The 23,853-nt window shown below is 35.8% G+C and overlaps 1 protein-coding gene across 10 annotated transcripts in view; it reads right to left on the reverse strand.

The window, feature by feature from the left end:
* MBNL1 (muscleblind like splicing regulator 1) overlaps window positions 1-23,853 on the reverse strand; it is a 189,481-nt gene that overhangs the window by 22,231 nt on the left and 143,397 nt on the right. For all 10 annotated transcript variants that reach the window (XM_052647743.1, XM_052647695.1, XM_052647686.1 and 7 more), the window contains 2 exons: window positions 17,604-17,774; window positions 6,605-6,805 (listed from right to left, as the gene is read on the reverse strand). In XM_052647743.1, the coding sequence (XP_052503703.1) occupies window positions 6,605-6,805; window positions 17,604-17,672 (270 nt within the window). In that variant the 5' untranslated portion in view covers window positions 17,673-17,774. The remainder of the gene's footprint in view (window positions 1-6,604; window positions 6,806-17,603; window positions 17,775-23,853) is intronic.

Below are 23,853 nucleotides of genomic sequence, written 5' to 3' on the forward strand. Positions count from 1 at the left end.
TGTAACAAAGAAGATTAAATTTGAAAATCCTAACAATGTTGTGGCCCTTTTTGCTATTCCCATCTGATCTTCTGCACTAATGTATTTTTTAAATAGTTGTAATTAGAGTATGGTTATTACCTGGTGATCTGTTATTGCCTGCTGATGTATGTAAACATTCTTTTTGCCATTTTACTAAACAGTGTCCACAGTGATTATTTTTGCTGACTGAATCAAATTCCATCAAATAGATATGCACAGTGTAAGTAACTCTTTCAGAGAACATCTAGATTATTTCCAATATTTCCATACTACAAATAATGTTGCAAAGGCTATCTTCAAGACCACACCAAAAAAATCATTCTATAAGGATGAATATGTAGAAATGGCATTAGTGGGTCAACAAATACAACTACTTTTACAGTTTGATAAGTGGTTTAAAACCTAGATGAAAATAATTCCATCGACTAGCTAACAACCTTCAATCAAAAAGGATGTTTGTAAGTGTTAACATAAGATATGCTTTGGAAATCACGTAAGTTTTGTAAACTTTCATACAAAAAGGCTAAGAAGTTACTTTCACAGTAAAAATCATCACTTTGATAAAAATATTTACTGAAAACATTAAAGCAGTAAGTTTCATTTCCAGAAAAACATCTTTGGCTAATAAACTTTAAATAATCAAAAGGAAAAGCAATTAGAAAAACTTCCTAAGGAAATCTATGTTAATTCTACATAAACCTTCTTTGTTAATTAAATAGCAGTGGTAGTATGCAAAGAGGACAGAGTCTGAAAACAGAAATTTTGGGTTCTATCTACTATTTTTATTTACTAGTTACGGAATCATGAATACTGAAAAAATAATACATAGATAGCTTAAAACATACTATACAAATCTGGTTAAAATAAACAGTTCTGTTATGTGATCTCAATTTTTTATAAATATGACAAACATATTTCAAATCGGTCAAAATAATAATAGGTTGTAAGAAATGAAAGTGTTAGTCACTCAGTTGTGTCTGACTCTTTTGCAACCCCATGGACTACAGCCTGCTAGGCTCCTCTGTCCATGGGATTTCCCAGGCAAGAATTCTGGAGTGGGTTACCATTTCCTCCTCCAGGGGATTTTCCCAACCCAGGGATCAAACCCACGTCTCCTGCACTGGCAGGCGGGGTTTTTTTTTTAACTACCACTAAGCCACCAGGAAAGGCCAATTGAAGTCTAATGACTAATATTAAGGAGCTTAGTCAAAGATACATATATACCTGTTGTTCAACAGTTAAGTATCATGATGTTTTATTTTCTATTAAATTTGAGCTAACACACATTTTAAAACATAAATACTGAATAATCAATTATTTTATCAAAGAATCCATAGCATTATAGGTCATGAATATACAAATATGAAGAAATTATCTATGTTTCAAAAAGAATTCAAATATCCATATCTTAAAAGTGTGATGATTAGGGGAAATGATCTTGGTTAATTGCTTGTATAATTACATTCCCAAGATAAATATCTAATGATGTGATATCTAGTTTCAGTTTGTTACCAGATAACTGAACAAGCTTGGTCTATCTGAATCTCATTTTTAAAGAAATGAAGAAAAAGACATCTATAATGCTACTCTAGAGGGTTTCTGCTAAGATCATCTGGGACTTTTCTTTGAAATCTGAAAGGTGAAATCCACCATTACTGCCATTAGCCAGTGAAGACAAGCACATTTCTATAGATAATATAGCTAAGAATTTGTCATTTGATTTCAAGTAACTTAAAAATCAAATCTGAAGATATCAGAATGACCAACTAAAGAAACAACTTGCAACTATATCGTCTCCAAAGCAAAACTCAAACTAATTACAGACATCACAGACTAGGAATTTTAAATGGGAACATGAGTTCACCATTTTAGTGTCTTATTACACTACATTATTCATCCATTCTAAAGTCTTATTACAATTATTATTTTTTTAATTTAAACTTCATAGAACCATGTGCATTAAACTCTTAATATTTCTTGGTGATTTTCTAAAGAAATTAAAATATCACAAAAACAGTAGCTAAATACTCGAGACAAAAACACAAAAGTAAAGTAATTCTATCAATAAGCCTTTCTTGTATTATTAAAAGCATTTGCTTTTCTAATCTCATTTTGAAATGAGTGTCGTTTATATGCAGTAGATCATGACAAATCCATTAAATTCCTATAATGCTGTCATGGAGGCATCCTTTCACCATCACTTAAATCCACATTTAGCTTTAAATGCTTTTTTTGTGTGTGTAGTCAGTAGGTATCATATGTTTTTATACCTATATGAAAAAAGCCACTAGACTCTTCTGTATCAGTAAGTAGTGGAAGCATTCAATATCCAGTGGCCTGAATTAAAAACTCATGTCATGATTGCCTCAGTAGAATAAAACTTTCAGCAAATGAATACATTATTTTGAAACAACTCCAACTGAAAATATCAGAAGCCGAGTAGTTTGCCCACCTTTGCTGGAATATGTCACATAGACTATTAATATAAAAATAATATAGTTAACCTAATGGCAATCTAGTGTCTCCATCAGCATATGAAGTATGTGGCCACTGGTTTGTTCTCTGTTTTATTAATGCTGTTATGTGGTATAAATTGCCCCCTAAAATCACCATTGTTTTCTTAACATATTTCATTATGCTGTACCACGTTGTTCCCAGCAACTTCACAAAATACAGAATACTAAATGCATTTGAGGAGACAGATTTTTAATCCAGAATCACAAGTAACTACATGAGGTAAATGATAAAAAAGTTAATACTTAAATAACAGGTGCTCACACCCCCTTGACAGTATTTTATAAACCATTTGCATTTAGAATCACCCAGATCATCTGTGAAAAGAATTTGAGAGCCCCACTGCAGACCCACCAAATCAGTCTGTGGGGATGAGGCCCCACATTTAAAAACAATTTTTTATGTTTTAATTTTTGGTTGTGCCTTGTGGCTTGCAGGATCTTAGTTCCCTGAGCAGGAATTAAACCTGCACTCTCCTTAGTGAAAGCCCATGTCCTAACCACTGGGCCTCCAGAGAATCCCCAGGCTTTTCATTTTTAACAATCATCCCAAGTGATTCTAATCACATTAAAGCTTGAAAACTATTGCTCTAGGATTAGGGGCATGAACAAGATGCCATATTTCGTAGTTGGAATGTTCAAAATGTAAACACGTTCCCAAGGATAATGCTAACAATGTTAAAAACGTGTCGTGTTTTATCTCCTCTGGTAGATTACCCTAAACTCTGAATAAGGGCATGGATTAATTAATTGATTAACTAGTTGACTGAGTCATTTATTCCTTCATTAAACAAGTTACTAGGCCATCATTTATGAGCTTGGCACTATTCTGGGGGACCTTTTATTGTTATGAAACAGTAGGCAACCTTTTGATGCCTCAAGATATTCCTCACAACAGTTTTTACTTGAAATATGGTCAACAGTTCTTCACTGGATATTGCTGAATAAAGGAGAGAATAAGTGCACTCATGGATCCTTTTTGCACCATAAAAAAATTATTGTGTATCTTGAAAATAAACAATTTCCTTAATTACCAACTCTTTGTAGTAAAGCAGATATGACTAAAAATCTCAGTCCTTTCTAGTACATACAGATTTTAACAATTTGTTAAAATAATCATTGAAAATAACCACCACTCAGAAATTACACAATGGCACCCCAAGATCACAAAATGGAATTTTTTAAAAGACTCATTTCAGTGACCAATATTTAAGAGGTTTGCTCCTCTTTAGAGAAAACTGATTTTACACCATAGAGAGTACACAGCTGCAAAGTCTTTTAAAAGACATCCGACAAAGAATGGATAATATGGATAGTGATAGAAAACTTATGCATGTGAGGATATATATACACACACACACATAAATAACCTTTTCAATAATTTGTAGTTGGCATTAAATGCAAGAAAATGATCTAAATTTCACCTTACTGGAGATGGTCATAGAGATTATCTGGTATAATCCCCTAGATTAATATGTGTGAAATATGACACTTAGGGGGAAAAAAAACCTTGACCTATGCTTACTCACTTAATTAGCAACATCACCAACACTAATCTTTGGGTTCCTCTTTTTCCATTTTTTGTAGTATCAACATTGTTTGTAGCATCACATTGGGTGCTATATGTTAGTTCTTCTAAACAAAAGAATCAGAAGGATGATAATCTATGCTGTTTTTAACTTCTTCACTTCCTATTTTGTAGTAAAAAAAAAGAAAAGGAAGTGGCAAGAAGAACTGGCCAGTATTTTAACTGATTCAAAATTTATTTACCTCAAAAATAACTCAAAAATTCTAAAATGTACTTGGGAGTTCCATGAGTTAAAAATCAAGCACAGATTTAAATCCCAAACAACTAAATGTGTAAATAAGTGTTGGCACTTACTGCCCTGTCTCTTAGACCCCCAAGATATGGTGTAATGAGCATGAGAGGGAAGAGCCTGAAGACAGGAATGTCTGAAATCACAATGCCAAGGAGAAAGACGTGCCCCTTAGCATCACACTGCAATATTCTAACAGGTTGTAACTGTGACACTGAAGCAGATCCTGTGAATGAGAATAAGATAGGAAGCTGCCCTACTATCAGGCATTGAGATAAGTGGAATTCAGGTTAAAAGGAAATGACAGTCATTACAACAGGAGCCATTTGTTGTGACTACTAGAAAGGAAGACAGAAAAAAATACTTGCAGTAGCTCCTTGCAAAAGAAAAACAAAACCAAATGAAAGACGGAAGTCTTCATTTTAACTAAACATCATACAGAATATAACCAATTACAGTCTACCTAAAATTGTGGAAGAATTAGTTTAAAAGAGTTCTGAATACACAATCAGCCTTTTAAAAGGTTCCTTGAAAGAGATTTAAATAGAGACAATCTCAGTTTTAATCTCCTATTAAAAATTAATTCAATCAAGTTAATCTCAGACTGCCTATTTGGTTCCCATTAAACAATCAAGAACCTTAAGATACGCTTCTGAAAGGTTGGGGTGGGGGGGGATTCACATACTGAGCATCTAATAATTTTTAAATATTTAAAACTTCCTAAATTTGCTCCTAAATTTCTCTGCAAATAGCATTAGTTATTAATTAGCAAAAAAAAAACTATGCAATGACAAACCACCCGCAAGTCAAGGTTTTATCTCTAGCACACGGCAGGGTCCTTGGTTCACAGAGGGCACGCAATCAGGTCTCAACATTCTTCCCGAGTTCTCCTTATGGAACTCCTATAAGTAGGAGCTTTTTCCAACATGTTCAATGAAAGGTTAAAAATAAGCCTAAAACAAACAAACAAAAACTCTAAAGGGAACATACAAGCCCAAATTTCCTGCTCTTGTTTGTACCATCACTTTATGGGAAGGGGAGTAATAACAGTGTTTAAAATTCTGATATCATGCCCCACCAGAAGATCCTACCCATGTGACCTTGAATAAATCACATCTCTCTCTCAAGTTTATTGCCTTGTTAAATGGAGTTAACGATAGTATCTTTCTCATAAGATTGCTTTGAACATTAAATGTGTGTTGCACATGGAGGGATAATGCTAGGGCTGGTAGAGAGTAAATATCCAATAATTATCAACTATTGCTACTACCATCAGAAAGGTGGTGGCAGTTAATAAGTACTCTGAAATCTGAGATCCTTTGTAATGCATGCAATGAAACTTAATCAACAGAAAGTGGTACTTATTAAATAAATTCCTGCTAAATTGATAAATTATTAGTGTCAATTATGTTCACACAATGGCCTTGTTTTGCCATTCTCTTGTAATTAAGACACGCAAAACTTCTAGTACTAAATATTGCCTCATCCTAACCAGGGAAAAGAGGAAAAGCTCATTTTTTCTGTATTTGGATACCAAAGCCAGATTTGAGAGCTTCAGTGTACAGTAATGCTGCCATTTTTCCCATTTAGAGTTTACCAAGTCCACTAATTTACAGTCAAGTTGAAATTCTCAACTACTTCAATGTAAGATTATATCTTTAATTTCTTTTTCAAGCAGCAATAGCAAAGCACATACATCGGATTATCCTTGACTCGAAGACAGAGTATCACCCAATTTGCAATTAAAAATTTATCAGCGCATTTCACAAACAAAGGTGCCTTGTCATTCCTGCTGAAACATTGTGAGGGTTATGAGGAAACTTACAATGAAAATTATTTAAACACTTTGTATGTAGTAACTTAATAACAAGTTCATGAGAACAAGTATCAGGGGATTGACAGAATTTGTTAATAGCAACAGTAACAAGAAACATTTAGGAAGCTAAGTCTAACTCTTTGAGATAAAATTGTTTCTTCATTTTGAAGATAAGAAAACTGAGGCGGAACCAAGTAAAAAGCAGTCTGATCCCAGGGTCCAAGTTCTTACCCACTTTTCTACATATGGATGTTCTGGCTTCTATAAATGTTACTTTCATGAAATATAGCATATCCATATTCTAGCAAAATGCTCCAAACACTGAACCAAAATCTCTAAATTATCTTTTAACCTTTATAGCCACTGAAGAAATAAAAAAACAAAGAGCACACTATGAATTTTAGAATGGAATACATAAAAATACCCATGACTCCTACCTCAAGTCTGTCTGTCCGCATTAATTTCTGTGCAGCAGCTGCAGCAGCTGCAGGTACAGGGACCCCAGGGTTCCCTGTAACCAACATTGGTGCAGTCGGTAAGATCTCCGCTGGAACCAGGCTTGGGGAAACAGGTCCCAGGTAGGGATTAAAGGCTGCTGATGCATTGGTAGCTAAGCTTGGTGCAACTGAAAACATTGGCTGAAAAATAAAATATAAGGTAAAATTTATTAGGCAGGTCTTGGTTCAAAGTCAATATCCTACATTATATATCTATCCTCCTTCCATGCATCCACCCATCCTTCCATGCATCCACCCATCCTTCCATGCATCCATCCTTCCATGCATCCATCCAAAATCCATTCTTCCTCTGCTCCCTTCCTCCCTCCCTCTCCCTCTCTCCACTTAACTGTACATTTATTAATTCTCATTTAGATTAAGAATGTTTCTTAAATAAGCATTCATCAAATCTATGTTTCTCTAAAATATAACGGGTAATTTATCTAGGAAATTTTCCACTGGGATTTTGAAGCCTGGGGTCTACAATACTTGCAACTGCTTTTTGAAAAATAGCTCAACCATTCGATACAGAAACTTCTTGTAGTTAGCTAAACTCCACCTTTGTCCTGATTTAATTCTAGATACTTGTCTAAGAAAATACATTTCATAATTGCTATGTCAGATGTACTTGAAAGATTTGTTTACAACTGTTAACAGGTTGCAAGTGTCTTATTATCTAGAATAAATAAAGCAGAACTCCCAGTGGATAACAGAGTCTCACAGTCAATGTAAACTGTGAATAAATCTCAGGATATATGAAAGGTGATGATGACACCATTTCTTTTGAGCACATAAGATAAAGTATTTGGCATATGTATTTGTTGCACGTTTTCCTGGGGAAATAGATGTTCCACCAGCTTCTTATTCCTTTGTGAGCGACTTTACAACAGATTCAGCTTACTATGAAGAAATGAAGTCTGAAAAGAATACTCTTAAAGAAGTACATTATGATTGTTCAAGGAAATACATATAGTAACACTGAATAAATGCTATAAGATAGAATTTTCTGCCAGAAATGCTTTCATGAATATACAAGGATGGTTTCCATTTGTTGATATGAAAATCTGTATGTCAGGAGATATATCTATTCTTGAGTAAAATTAAATAATTTACCTTAAATTTACTTTAACAATGTGCTTTTTCATTTTTCAAAGCATAACCTAACACAATTTTCCACCTTACTGGTGGTATATTTTCAACTTCCTAAGTCAATGGAGTTTTTATTCTTGATGTTTAATCTATGTGAAATAATAATGTTTGTTTCAAAAACACAAAAACAAATGGACAAAATGGATTCTATTCTTTAAGGTAATATTCAACAGTTTGTTATCTTTAACCTGCAGTAAGGAACAGAATCATAGAAAGTTTTTTTAGAAAGAAAGGGACACGAGAATGTAGATAATTCTTTCCTCTGATAGGAATAAGAAGTCAGATCATCCAAGAGTTTACTTAGTATTCAAGGGAGTTTTACAGAATAAAGTTTTATGCAATCAAGATGTATATGTTACAGAAATAATTTTTATAACTCAGAAATATCTTAAAAAATAAAATAAACTCTTTATCTAATTCGGCTCTGACTCATCCTGTATTTAGAAGAATAACACAGAATTCAAGTATTCCTTTTTTCTTAAGGCAGTGGTTCTCGATTATGGGTGATTGTATCTCACACAGAATATTTTGCAACAGCAGGGGATATTTTTGGTTGCACAGCTGGGGGGCACTATTGCATCTAATGAGGAGAGGCAAATAATGCTGGTAAGTATCCTACATCACATAGAAAAGCCCCTAATAACACACACTCATTCGTCCTAAATGTCAATAGTGCTGGGGTTGAAAATCTCTGGCAGCCTTCCTTTGATGTCACAAACTGTTTTAGGACAACATGTTTGCAGTTATCATATACAGTCTTAAGCACAAGATCGTGTAATAGAGAAAAGTTAATACAACTTTTGATTCACTTGGGAGAAGAAAAAGTATATCATAGAGTCCACAGACACTTTCAAATTAAAATAATTATGCCTCCCAATGTGTTGGTCTGAATGCCATGGTGAGCTGCCTTGTCAGGTTGATGGCTCTTGATGAAACAGCCTAAAGTAACACTTCTAGTTCCCAGTTCCATCTCTGCCTAAGTCAGCTACCCACTGACAACAGTAAACTGCGGGGGTCCCAGATATTAACAATCAATAACCTGCCAGAAATGGGGGCCCAGAGCAATCTCTCAAGTCCATCAACAGCTACTTATTCAAATAGCAGTTGATTCGATGTTGCTCCACTGACTATCGGCTGCCAAGGCAGCAGCAAGACAAGAGTTTACCTGTACAATAAATACATGTTCAACTTGGGTCTCTATTCAGAATTATTCAGATTAAACTTATACCGTTACATACTATCAAATGCAATGTGTGACATTTTCAGCCACATGCAGGCCAGCAATATAATTTTTCTCTTAGATATTTAAGAATTATAAGTAATTTAGCATAGTAGACTAAAAAACTAGTTTAGAATATGGAGAACAGAAGTCAGTCAATATTAATTCTTGCCATGAATTAATATGCATTTCCAGAGAGGGTATTTTAAATGTAAACTTCAGAAAGTAATTGAGATGTTTTTGTCACTTTGCACAATCTACTAAAATTATTTAGAAGCAGAGGTCAAATTGGCAAACTTATCTAGAGGGAAGAAAGCATTCTTAAAAATTTTAAGAAAATAAGGTCAGTGGCCAATAAAATTCAACTTTGTTAAATATCATTGAATAAAACAAATTTATAATCTGTAATACATATAAAATAGCAGTTCCATGTTACAGATAAAAGAATACTTTCATTGGATAAAAATACTGATCTTACTAACTGGCAACAATTTTTCCACTGGATTGTCTCTATAGAGTTGTCACATGAATTGACTTTCTGACAATTCAGCAAATGTTAAGAACTTTAGGGCACTGTCCCCAAGTAAAATCAGTAGCAGCTTTCAAAATTCTAAAACATCAACTATGCAGAAATCTTTATCTCAAATTGCTCCCTCTCCAGATAAGTAGCATTATTTGCTAAACAGACAGACAATAAATAATAATAGCTCTATACTTTGAAATTTGATTCCAAAAGCTGCCCCAAAAACATCCCCATCAAGCGCAACATCCCTTCATTTCTTCTGAGCTTTTGTAAATTCGTTATATCTCTTCTTCGAGGAGCACCTTGCTGGAGGTAGGTCATTGCTGGCCCCATCAGAGGGCCCTAATCAGACTAGTGAAGCTCCTGAACTGTGGCACTGCCAGTTCTCTATTACAAAAGCCATCCTGCAGAGTTCAGCAGAATCACAAAAACTGATATTAATGCAATGCTATTATAAAGTAGCATCCTATTTTCTCCTAAGTATCCACAGAAAAATGTATAATTATGTAACTGGCGCATTTGATCCTGACTACATCCTTGTAATAATAACTTACAGATATCTTTGTTCCCAGAAGGCATAAGGAAGGTTGCTTTATGATTGCCTTTTTTGCCAGTGAACACCCTCAGCAGAGAAAAACAAACTGCAATCTTACTAATGCTGGTGCATTCATAGGCTAATCATTTGTTTGTTTTAAATGAGACATTTGATTCCATTAAAGGTAATCAGGCTTTATTATGAATGAAAACATTATTCAATTTCACTTTAGGACCCTAGTTAAATGTGTGCAAACATGATTATGACAATAATTCTATTTATCGTGTGCCAGGTATTGTGCTAAGCGCTTAACTTGTGTTATTATATTTAATCCTCATAATAGTAGAAAATAAATTCCTTGGAGCAAACAAAAGCAAAATCTCTACTGCTTTTATGTCAAGGAGGAGGGGAGACACATTTAGTTCACTATTAAGTTCCCAGAACTGAAAATGATGTCTAGTATACAATAGGCATTCAGTAAATACACACTGAATAATAATTTGAATGAAAGAAAGGGTGAATAAATTACAGCCTTATCAAGTGGATATTATTAGTTCCATTTAGCAAATAAGGAAAAAGGTTCACAGAGACTATGTGCCTATGGTCACAAATGAGTGCATGAAGACCTATGACTTGCACATCTGTGTCTGATTCCAGGTGGTTCTAAAACCAGTGGTTCTCAATGTTGGCTGTCCAACAGAATCACCTGGACAACCTGAAGCCCAGAATACCCCGGTTAAATAAACTCTCCATTCATCAGAATTTTCTAGGCAACAGTATTTTTTTAAGCTCCTGGGGAAGTCCAATTCCATATACTATGCAGCCTTCTACTATTTAAAAACAGAAATGGGTCCACTTTTCAGATTCTATATGAGGTCTCTAAGAACACATGTTTCCTTATGGCTCCCTGCTTTTGAACATGGGTTTCCCTCCACAACAGAGGCTGATCCTGCCAAGCCCAAATGCTTAATAAGTAATTAGGCTTCAAGAATCAGGACTCTTTCTCTTGGTGTTTGTCCTGATTCATCCACAGCTCCAACTATGAAAGGTATTTTCCTTCCCTCAGTTCCTACGTAACTCTTCATCACTAGAATCCAGTACTGATCACTAAGTGTGTTTCCTTAAACATCTCTTCTACTTGGGCTCTCAGAGTGCAGTCACGCACTGTGCTTTGTCCACTAATATATCCAGCACTTGGCATCTACACAGGTCTCTACAAATATTTGCTTCACAAATTTATGGATTTGCTGTTTTTCTCTGCCACAAAAACTAACTAACAAATACATTAAATATTTTCTAGTACACATATCTGAAAGTTTAAAAAGATTTATTGTTATTTTCTCTCAATTTCAATTTTTAATCATTAATTTATTTACTATGCTTGTTTAAAATTTATTTCCAATTGTCACTTTTTTAATATATTGAACTAAGCTTCATTAACATACTGTTACCAAGCTATAATCTTACAAATACCATGGGGGTCCTAATTTATTTTATTTTAAACACTGTATGAAACAGTGTTGCATACAATGTTTGCTATTTTTAATAAAATGGAGGGAGTATATAAATTAGATAATACATAATCAGTATGTTCTGGGATACAGAACACAAATTTTAGGTCAATAGTTTTCTAGATTTTATGGGTATGTGTGCGTGTGTCTGTGAAGATCAAACTTTTAAGCAGGGAAAAACAAAGCTTTTAAAAAAATTAACAGCTCACAATCAAGGTGTACAAAGCCATGTTTCTGGGTAGGTACAACCCTGTACAAAAGCTATAAACAGTCTCTGTAAACAATTATTTTGCATATAAAAAGAGCCAAAAGCTATAGGAATTATCAACAAATTCGCATCACAGTGTACTTTTTTCTAAGAAGGTAGCACATGACTGGAATAAAATGAGAAATATTGTTTTAAACTCCGCTTCTAGACTGACTTGCTGACTGGGCAAATCATATGACCACTTCCTTTATTCTGAATTTCACATTATCCTTCAAGCGAGTTCTCCTGAAGTAATAAATACTTAAAAGAGCAGACTCACTTCTAGTCCTCCACACAGAAAGGTATTAACAAACACGGGCTCGTGCCTAAGATTCAGGGCCCATTCTCAAGCTGCCTGAAGAAGCAGAGGCTCCTTGACAGCATCAGGCAGTAAGATGGGCAGGTTGGATGCAGTAAGACTCGGGGTGACTGACCCAGAAACATTTTACCAGAGGTACTTGGGGATAAAGCAGCCTATCTCAACCACTAGTTGGATAATCTAGAAAGTAAAGCACTAAAAAACAATTTAAGAATTTCCAGGTGTTCCTGGAAGTGTGACAAATGACAACTTTAAAGCTTTCAGCAACCAACTGACAAAAAATGCTTGGACATGAAGTGACAGCAAAGGCAAAGTTTTGCTGTCAGGAGCAGCACAGGAGCTTCTAAGACTTTAGCTAAATCCAGTAACTCTGAATTCTTCTGTCCCTAAGAAGCAATAGTTAGAACTGAACATGGAACAACAGACTGGTTCTAAATTGGAAAAGAAATACATCAAGGCTGTATACTGTCACCCTGCTTATTCAACTTATATGCAGAGTACATCATACAAAATGCCAGGCTGGATGAAGCAAAAGCTGGAATCAAGATTGCTGGGAGAAATATCAATAACCTCAGATATGTAGGTGATACCACCCTTATGGAAGAAAGTGAAGAACTAAAGAGGCTCTTGATGAAAGTGAAAGAGGAGAGTGAAAAGGCTGACTTAAAACTCAACATTCAGAAAACTAAGATCATGGCATCTGGCCCCATCACTTCATGACAAACAGAGAAACAATGGAAACAGTGACAGACTTTATTTTCTTGGGCTCCAAAATCACTGTAGATGGTGACTACAGCGATGAAATTAAAAGATGTTTGCTCCTTGGAAAAGCTATGACCAACCTAGACAGCATATTAAAAAGCAGAGACATTACTTTGCCAACTAAGGTCCATCTAGTCAAGGCTATGGTTTTTCCAGTAGTCATGTATGGATGTGAGAGTTGGACTATAAATAAAGCTGAGCACCGAAGAATTGATGCTTTTGAACTGTGGTGTTGGAGAAGACTCTTGGGAGATCCAACCAACCAATCCTAAAAGAAATCAGTTCTGAACATTCATTGGAAGGACTGATGTTGAAGCTGGAACTCCAATACTCTGGCCATCTGATGCAAAGAACTGACTCACTGGAAAAGACCATGATGCTGGGCAAGATTGAGGGCAGGAGGAGAACGGGATGACAGAAGATAAAATGGTTGGATGGCATCACTGACTTGATGGATACGAATTTGAGTAAGGTCTGGGAGTTGGTGATGGACAGGGAGGCCTGGTATGCTGCAGTCCATGGGGTCTAAAGGAGGTGGACATGACTGAGCATTTAAACTGAACTGAACTGAGATTACTTTGAATTCATGAAATGCATAGGGATTTCAACATGAGTTTTGCAGTTCTAAGTGGCCAGTGTGTACCTTCAGGGCAGCTACCATAGGAAATAATGGATAGTCAAGGCCAACCTTTGGGTACACAGGGAAAGGCATCAGAGCAGGCATGGCTAGAGGGCCTCTAGAGCTCAGTTCAGTTCAGTCGCTCAGTCATGTCTGATCTCAGTTACAGTCCCTCAAAATACTGCTGACGCAGACCTTTTCAAGCGCAATGCCAAGAACCTGAAATTGACAGAAATTCTGAAAAGCATCTCTCTGGGATGGACCAAAGAAATATAAGAGAGGCTTCCAAGTTGTGAAACCCTAGGTGCAATCTATTTTTGGCTACTTAGCAATTTATTGTTAGATTACCTTGTATCAGAGAGTGCATGACAAAGTAATAGTATTTTTTAAAGTACTGTGTGTGTGTTAGTTGCTCAGTCATATTCAACTCTTTGTCACTCTATGGACTGTAGCCTGCCAGGCTTCTCTGTCCATTTTTTAAATCTACTTTAAAAGTATTACTTAGACTTAAAAAAAATCCAAAATCATTATTTTTAATTTGGATAATTAAATTCTCTAGGTCCTCTATTTATCTTCAAAAATCATACAACAAACTATTTGCATTTGTATTAGTGATTGAGAAATGACAATACAATTATTGGATGATTTACTATGATAAATTTAAGGAAGTAGACACACAGATTCAATTACTTATTTTCAACTACTTATTTTCTTATCTTATGAAATGGGAATAATTATATAGTTGGTAGGACTTTGCCAGTAATATGTCTTATTAAACTTTTCACTATATGTTGAAGAAAGTCAGGGATTTTTAATGAATCAACCAAAGACCCAAAGTTGGTTACACGTCGGCACTTAGTGTTTCTACAGCAGGGATGCCAGAACCTGAACAGTCTGGGTGAAAATCGTGGCCCTCCTACTCACTAGCTATGTAACTTGGGCAAACTAGTAAATCTCTGAACCCCTGAGTCTTCATCTCTAAAGCTGGATAATATTCCCTACCTTACAGTATGGTTGTGAGGATTTATGATACAGAAAGTGCTGAACTCCTTAAATGCCCTCAGAGTACTGTAATTACTACCCCCTCCCCCAATGTTATATTCTCTTTCTGATTCATGGTTTGGCACATTTCACTACAACATAATCAAGTCCATGAAAACAAGAAACTCTCCTATAAATCCCACCATTTCCAAGATTGTGTCGTGTCCTGGAGATCTTAAATTTATAGACCTAGTTCTTGCAAACTTTGTGAGAAAATGAGAAACTAAACTCAGAGGCATGCTAGCTATTTCCTGGTCCCCACAGTACGCTCATGAAGTCCCTGACTACCCCATTCTATGCTACAGTCTCTATAACTGGACTGTGTTCTGGTTCCCAGTTACAGTTCCTTTGGCGTCTGGGGTAGGTAAGCTACTGTGAATTTCTGTTTTTCCCATGTTTGGGAAACTCATTCCTTCACTAGTCCTTTCACTTATTAGCAATCTTTTTAAATCTCTGCTACATGTCAGGAGTAACACTAAATGCTTATGAATTTGATTAGACCTTCATAGCTCCCTCCTCTTTTCATGTTTCCTCCAGTTATGGTTTGGGGGTCACACTGGTTGGCCATAGAGAACTAAGATGCTTTACCTAACTGACTAAAAACCCTGCCACTACTTAAGATATTCCTGATACTGCCTAGGTTACAAATCTGCTCACAGTATTATCTCCTGATATTACCACTCTGTGGGTTGGATCCAAATTGATACCATATCTTTGTACACCACCATCTATTCTAATGGCCATCTTCTTTTGAGTGGCAACCTTTTTCCATATTTCCTAACCTTCCAGCCCTGTTGTAATTCCTGTTTGTAGGCTCAGCACTAAAATTCCAGAAAGCAACTGGTTATGACCCTCTCATTATTTCTGAATGTCCATATCATTATCTTCATCAAAACATGGCTTGCTACAAGAATGATCAAAGAGTCTCAGGTGGGGTTTTGAAAGCAAATTTCCTGGAGTAAAGCCTTCTCTACAGTTATTAAAAGCCCAAATATTTCAAAATTGAATAATTAAAATGACTTCTATACTCATTACAAAAACGTCACTCTGAATGGAGTCTATTTTAGACTATGATCTCAGGATGCCTTTAAGCAGAAGGATAATTCCACATTCAAATCTAGTCATATCAAGGAAAACTAACATAAAATCTGAATGGGCTCACAACTAATAAAAATAAATGCTTTGTCTAAGCAGAGAATTTTCCAACAAAAACATCACAAAATGAGGTAATTTTTCTGGTTTCAGAAATCTGCAATTTAGTGATCTCATAAACAACACATATTTTGTTAACAGTATTTCAAAGACAGGAGCAGAAATTCTGTTTAGAGTTTGTCACAGGATTACGCATAAGATGACCCTGAAATGGCCTTGAGAGTAAAACTCAAGGACTGCATCAGGAGACGAGCCAATACTTCACAGTGAGGGGCTCACTGCCACGACCTGTCCTTGTCGTTTGGGAACCACACTTGCTGATGTCAAAGGTGCTCCAGGACACTGAGAGGGAGGAGCCTGCCAGTAAGCACGCTTTAAATGTTTAAGTAGAACAAAGTATCTCACACCAAGGAAAGATCCTATATCAATTAAAGCAGCAGCCACGCCAAGGATTTATCACATCTTTGAAACCATGTGAGAGTCAAGTATAAGAGAACTCTTGTCCTATATTTTACGCTACAGAGAAAGTGAAGACTTTTTTTTAAACCAAATGGAAATCTTCATGCTATCCCCACACAGACATGTGAAATTAACAGATGTCACAAAAACAAATTTAAGATATCATATTGTTAACTGAGTTCCCAATAATGGAAAAAAAATATATCAAGTGAAAACAGAATTATAATATTCTCTCACCTCAACTGTATAGTATTGATAATTGGTATCACTGCCGATTGGATTTGGAGATCCCTCCCACCTCGAAATGCAATCCCCCCCTCTTTTTTGGAATGATTGGTTCATTAAGTTCTAAGAGAGAATAATAATTACATTGAGTTCAGGTGTTAAAATTTATTAGGAAAAAAAATTAGTTAGCACACATGCTACAGTTGCCATATCAGAAAAACGTGGGTCTTCATGTTTCTAGGACCCCATAATATTGCATATTAAGTCAGTGACAGCAATATTCCAATTATTGCAAATTTCAACATGCATTTAAATATAAAATTACTATATCAAAATTAATACCAAAACATCTTTTGCAACTTAGTTATGATATTAACCTCTTAACATTTTTGTGGATAAGTGTGAGTAAAGGTTATAAAAGTCATATGTCACATACACCCTCCCCCCCAAATTCAAACAAAAAAATAAATAAATATGCTCAGAATCATAGGTTATCTACCTACACTGTTCAGTAAACATTAAATCTGTGTGACCACCTAGAGTTTATAAAATTTAGCTTTTTTCCCTAAAAAGTCCATGGAGTTTCTACCTCTCCTGATTAGTTCTCTGATGAGACTTCCAGATCTATGATATGGATTCACCACTGTCAGAATTTTCCTAGCATCTGTAACTACCAAATAGTTTCAATTCATAGTAAGTTTAAAAGAATAATGAAGGCTCCTTTTCAAGAAAGAACTATACAGATTCTCTTTAATGAGAGAGGGAAGGGAAACACTCAAAATTAAAGATGATTTATACCGATTTTCAAAATGACTATTAGTGTTAAAAAGGTAGCCTGAAAATGCACCTAGACTATACTGATGAGTTTAATGGTCATTTTTAAAAAGACCATTACACATCTGCAAGTCACAGGATTTAATTTGAAGAGAATTTGAGGGGTTAAACATTCTGTCATGTCAATTTTCACATGATTTAGCCAGAAGATGAGTAACTTCATCGTGTAAAAATTGTTCCTAGGGAAATTGTTTCCAAGGTTTGACTGATATTTTTGCTGGAAAATGCTAGGCAACTGATATTGTTACCTGTGCTCACTTGATCTAGTGTAATCACCAATTTAACACTGAACCTGAGCACTCAGCAAGACAAACTTAAGGAAAGAGAACTAAGAACATACTTACCACGGGCTGTAATGGGGCACCAGGCATCATGGCATTGGCTAGTTGCATTTGCTGGGCCAACATGGCCATGTTCTTCTGCTGAATCAAGTTATTGCGCCCATTTATCTCCAATTGTGTTTTTAAGTGTGGGGGTGGATGAAGATATTTGCAGTTCTCCCTGGAGCAACGACCCTAAGTAATGAAAGCAGAAAACATCATCTTAAAAAAATAAAATCCACAAATCTTTAAAAAAAAAAATCATAATAATATAAACCTATCTTGAATCTACCATGAGTCTTTCACACAGTGTATTATCCAATGACTTTATAACAGATTTGAGTAAGTAATAAATTCTATCAGAATGAAGTATTAAGACATTTCAAAAAAGTTTCAAGCTTAGAGAAGTTCCTGTATTAAAATATTAGCTTTAATATTTCTAAATCCAAGTTTAAAAATCTATAAACTGCTAGGGAAATATTAACACAGAATATCAAATAAAAATCTCAGGCTCCTTCCTTAATGTCTCCTGGCCAACTTTAATGAACCCAAAAGAATCATGAAGTTTTACCATCTATTTTAACTTGTACTGAGTTGTAAGGAAACAAACTTACAGGACTCAAGGCACACTGTATCTTCAGTAAAACACCTTTACACATATCTCATAAGAAGTTAAAATTACTACTAAGCTTCATGAGTCTAAATATTAAGAAATGTATAGATGAAAGGGAGGAAATCCCTACATATTTCCTGCTGAATACAGAGATCAGTAAGTACAATGAAATATTGGTGAAAAAATGCAGCCTTTAACCTTTCAGCAATAAATCTAGTCTCCATTAAGAATTATAAAACAACAGGAACAGATATGTTTACCCTTCAAAAACTTATAGCATAAAATCGAGAAACAAAATAAGTTACTATAAACTAATAAATATGAATGTAAGTTTGTTTTGGGATGATTCTTCTCATCAAAATATATATAAAAGGCTGTATTATGAAATATTGTCAAGGACAGACCCATTTATTTCAATACAGTATTGTCACGTCATATTGATAGCAACTTATCTCATTAATTATTACCTCATAATCTCTTTCACCAATAAATTTAGTTAGAACTGTTCGTGAGGGTAAAAAAGGACTTAATTGAAGCCATCAACCACTTTCTTGAGCTTTCTTTGATTTTTCTAAGAAAAATCTACCTGTTTACCATAATTTGACTTTGTACTGTAAACTGACTCAGAAAACTGATGTTTGTGAGAAAATCTGTCAGAATTTGATTAAGTTTTTTGGAATAAGTTTATCCACAGCCTAATATCATAGGATACTACCTGCTCTGTTAACAAGCTTTATGTAATAAAGCATTACTAATAATATTTCAAGTTAGGAGGCAGTAGAGAACCGTGGACAAGAGCAAGGACATTACAGGTGTCAGCACATGGGGCAGAGGTTGAGCTCCATCACTAATCAGCTACATGAGCTGCATAAAAAACTAACTTCTGTAAGCCTCAGGCTTTTCATTCATTTCAAAATTGCTATATAACCTACGTGCATGTGTGCTAAGTCGCTTCAGTAGTGTCCAACTTCTGCGACGCTATGGACTGTGGCCCACCAGGCTCCTCTGTCCATGGGGTTCTCCAGGCAAGAACACTGGTTCCAGGCCATCTTCCCTACCCAGGGATAGAACCCCAGTCCCTCATGTCTTCTGCATTGGCCCTATATAACCTACACCATACAGGGAAACCCTGTATCACCTACGCCATACCGGGAAACCCTGTATCACCTACGCCATACCGGGAAACCCTGTATCACCTACGCCCTACCGGGAACCCCTGTATCACCTACGCCCTACCGGGAACCCCTGTATCACCTACGCCCTACCGGGAACCCCTGTATCACCTACGCCCTACCGGGAACCCCTGTATCACCTACGCCCTACCGGGAACCCCTGTATCACCTACGCCATACAGGGAAACCCTATACAGCCTACGCCATACAGGGAAACCCTATACAGCCTACGCCATACAGGGAAACCCTATACAGCCTACGCCATACAGGGAAACCCTATACAGCCTACGCCATACAGGGAAACCCTATACAACCTACGCCATACAGGGAAACCCTATATAACGTATGCCATACAGGGAAACTCTATATAACCTATGCTATATAGGGAACCCCTATATAACCTACACTGTAAGTTTATTTTGAAGATTAAAAAAGATAATGTATATGTCACACCCTCGGCGCTGTCCAGCACTCTCAGAGGAACAAGGGGAAGGTCAAAAACTGCTGTTACCACCACCCCCAGCACATTTTAAATTGTATACACATTAGCAGAAAAACAAAATATTGGCATGAAAGTAAATTTTATACCATTAATCACAGCTATCGATACATTCACAAGTAAAGTAACATGTACATATCTCTGATTTATTCCATAGGAAACCACCATGCCTGATACCTGTTGAGATCATGAGCACGTTATTAGCTTAAAAGCATCTGGATGCAAAACAGCCTTCACAAAAACAGCACTTCAAGTCACAAGACAAACCATGGTGAATGACTGGCTAACCATGGATGACACATGGTCTAATATCAGAAATATCCGAGTTTGGGTATTTTAGAGAAAATCTATTTTTTCAGTACAAAGAATAACTTGGTTCTAAGAAAAATTATGGTTATCAATATCTCCACATCATATTTCTTACTAAGATTGGACTTATTTAAGTGCAGATAAGCTGGGTTATATCTACTCTGAGGATTCAGTTAATGTCAGTTCACTCAGATCACTTTCTATAGTTTCACAAATTACATAAATAACACAGAGACAGCCCTGGGCACTGAAAGCAGCCTTGTGAACATGAACACTGGTCTTCCCCTCTCTTCATCCTAAGGCCTCCCTGGAACACAAACCTCTAGGGCCCTCCAACCTACAAACACAGCCTATATTGAAACAATAAAGGAAAGAAATCACATACAAATCACCATATATTTTGTATTACTGCATTTCAAAACTTTTAATAAAAACTCAGGCCCTTTGGTTTTCCTTTTGTCTTCATTACATGTACTCAGGAAAAATGTCATTCTACTACATTTCTTACATAGCCTCCCGTTCCATGCTCAGCTTGATTTGAGTGCACTGGAGCTTTACTCTCAAAAAGCTATGTATGTCCCAAAGAATCAACTGAGGACATTTTGTGGAAAAGGTATGCACACTAACTAGCCTCTTTCACACAGTTTGTGGCAACAGACCTGGGGTTCCAGGGATCTACATTTTAGCAGTACTCCAGGTTATTCTGATATAGCAGGAAACATTATAAACTACAATTCTGCAAAGCCATGTGAATTTTTCATTGACATCTGTGGAAAAAATAACAAAGTAGCCTCCGCAATGGATATTAGATAAACTTAGCTCCTTAAGAAGGTCAAAACTTGTTTAATGCTGACTGTGCTGCTGAATAATTGTGGTTTGACAAATAAAAAGGTCAAAAGCAAGTTAAAATAAACATCCTCTTCTACAGAACTGCCTAAGCCCTGAGGAAAACCATGAGTGGCAACTCTTCGATGGAGAGTTAAGGTAAATGTGACATTGGTACTTCTCCAGGTTCATCCATCTCCAAGTTCCCAGGCCTGTACCTCAATAAGCATTTGCAGAATGAATGAAGAACATTTCTAACTAAATGCTTAAAGATGAATTCTACTGTAACTCCATTATAGAGACAATGAAGATAACAGAATAAAAACTAGTTCAGTTCAGTTCAGTTCAGTCGCTCAATCGTGTCTGACTCTTTGCGACCCCATGAATCGCAGCACGTCAGGCCTCCCTGTCCATTACCAGCTCCCGGAGTTCACCCAAACTCATGTGCATTGAGTCGCTGATGCCATCCAGCCATCTCATCCTCTGTCGTCCCCTTCTCCTGCCCCCAATCCCTCCCAGCATCAGGGTCTTTTCCAATGAGTTTGACTCTGAGTTGTACTAACCTAGTGATGCTTTTATTCAGAGGCCAGCAATTTGAACACACAATAAATACAGGTTGCCACAATAAAAGAAGAAAAGGTAATAGGACGCCTCCAAGTTTCACTGAGGAAAGAAGATCTGTGTAGAGATTCAATGCACTTGGCATCCTAAACTCTGTACAGTGCTGAGAATATATTCTAAACCATCTAAAAACAGAAAGTCAATCAGTATCTTCTGCTCACATACACAAATTTTCGTATAGGAGCTACAGCTCTAAATCATTAGAGATTTTACTCCAAGATACAATAAATTGACTTGCAGCATTACTGCAAAAACATGCACAAGTTTTTGTAAAGTTTTGATTGCTACAGATAGAATGGAACTAAGATGCTTCAGTTGCGTCAGATTCTTTGCGACTGTATAGACCATAGCCTGCCAGGCTACTCTGTCCATGGAACTCTCCAGGCCAGAATATTGGAGCAGGTAGCCTTTCCTTTCTCCGGGGGATCTTTCCAATCCAGGGATAGAACCCATGTCTCCCGCATTGCAGGCAAATTCTTTACTAGCTGACTCACAATGGAAGCCCAATAACAAGCAGTTGCCTAATCCAGCACCCTATCGGTTAAAAGTACTAAAAATAATATGAGGAGCAAAACTCCATGACAGTGCATGACATACATCCAAACTATAATATAAATTTGCCCTTAATCATCATTCTATATTGGCATATCCACTAAGAAAAAATGCCATTCTGATACATTTCTCACAATGCTACGTTTCTGTGGTTTACTTTTGTTGACTGCACTGAAATCTTACTCTCAGTGAGCTGGCCAGCTGATGCTATTCAGCTTATATCGTAAATACCTTAGATTCCATTCAAGGAGACTTTTTATAAGTTAACAACACAGATTCCAAAGATATCCTTGTAATGCATATGCTGTATATTTTCAGGAAATGAAGGAAGTTCAATAAAATATTGATCCAGAATGAGTCTATTTTCCTCTAGTAATTTTTCTACATCTTTAAATAAAAGTAACCTGTTCAAGAAAAGTAAAAAATTTCCCCTTTGTCTTAAAAGCTTATATACAGCAATAATGGTCATCACAGATCATTTGAGGCCAACAGAGAGATCAAATCATCAAATCCTCAATTTCTGAAGTCACAAATTATTAAATTGTGAATTGAAGAGTTTTCTTATTAGCTTTTGAAATCAGTACAAACAGTGTGATTCCAAAAGAAGATATACACTACTGTTTGAGCCTCAAAATAAATGTCTAGTTAATCTTTAAACATTATAGTCTAATAAAGTGTATGTATGTATGTTAGTTGCTCAGTCGTGTCCAACTCTTTGCAACCCCACAGCCTATGGCCCTACAGGCTCCTCTCCCCATAGGATTCTCCAGGCAAGAATACTGGAGTGGCTTGCCATTCCCTTCTCCGCTAATAAAGTATACTTTAAAATAATTACATACATAGTATGAGCATATATAATACATATCTAAAAATGATATATGATGCATACAATGAAGTATAAATTGTAGAATAAAGAGAAAACTGAATAAAACAGAGGTGGCGATTTAGAGACATAAGAAAACTATTTGTTAGCTATTTTCAATATTTAAGAACCTGCTAACAATCAAATATAAAACATCTTACTTGGAACTTGGCCAAACGTAATAAAACAAAACAAAAAAATCAAAATTATATTTGAAAACTAGAAAAACAAATTTCCTGTTTTTAATTTCACTTCTTCCACCTAAAATAAAAGAAATACAGTGACTTATGAGGTCAGAATACAAAAAGACATCTCATTAAGTTACCAAATGGTGACTATGTTTTAGAATTAAAATTACTGAGTCATATTTGGGCTGACTCTGAAAAGAAAGGATCAGTGAAAAAGTTATAAGGATACCAGCTAACACTCAAAAATCTTTTCCAACTTTCATTGGAAATATTGGTTTTCTGATATTTCAATTGTTAAAAGTAATATTTTCTTTGCAACAGCTGAGATATGCAAATGTTTTGAAGCACTTTCTAAAGATATTCATTGCTCAGATATTGGCCAGAAACACTGGCAAAAGAATTTGGTAGCTTCCTACTAAAAACTGTTACTGGTGTTTGATTGACCTTTTTTTTTTCCCAGCTAAGATAATACAAATATTCAGAAAAATTCTGCCAAGGTGGGAGAGTAAGTGGCAGTCAAGAATTACTGTTCCACACTTTTCCAAAATGATGATTTTTATGGTTCTGTCATGCTTTTCAATGATTAATTCTAAGACAAGGGTGAGTAAATTTACTTACATAATATTCATTTTT

This window comes from Budorcas taxicolor, chromosome 1, assembly GCF_023091745.1.
Source record: "Budorcas taxicolor isolate Tak-1 chromosome 1, Takin1.1, whole genome shotgun sequence".
Classification (NCBI taxonomy): Eukaryota; Metazoa; Chordata; class Mammalia; order Artiodactyla; family Bovidae; genus Budorcas; species Budorcas taxicolor.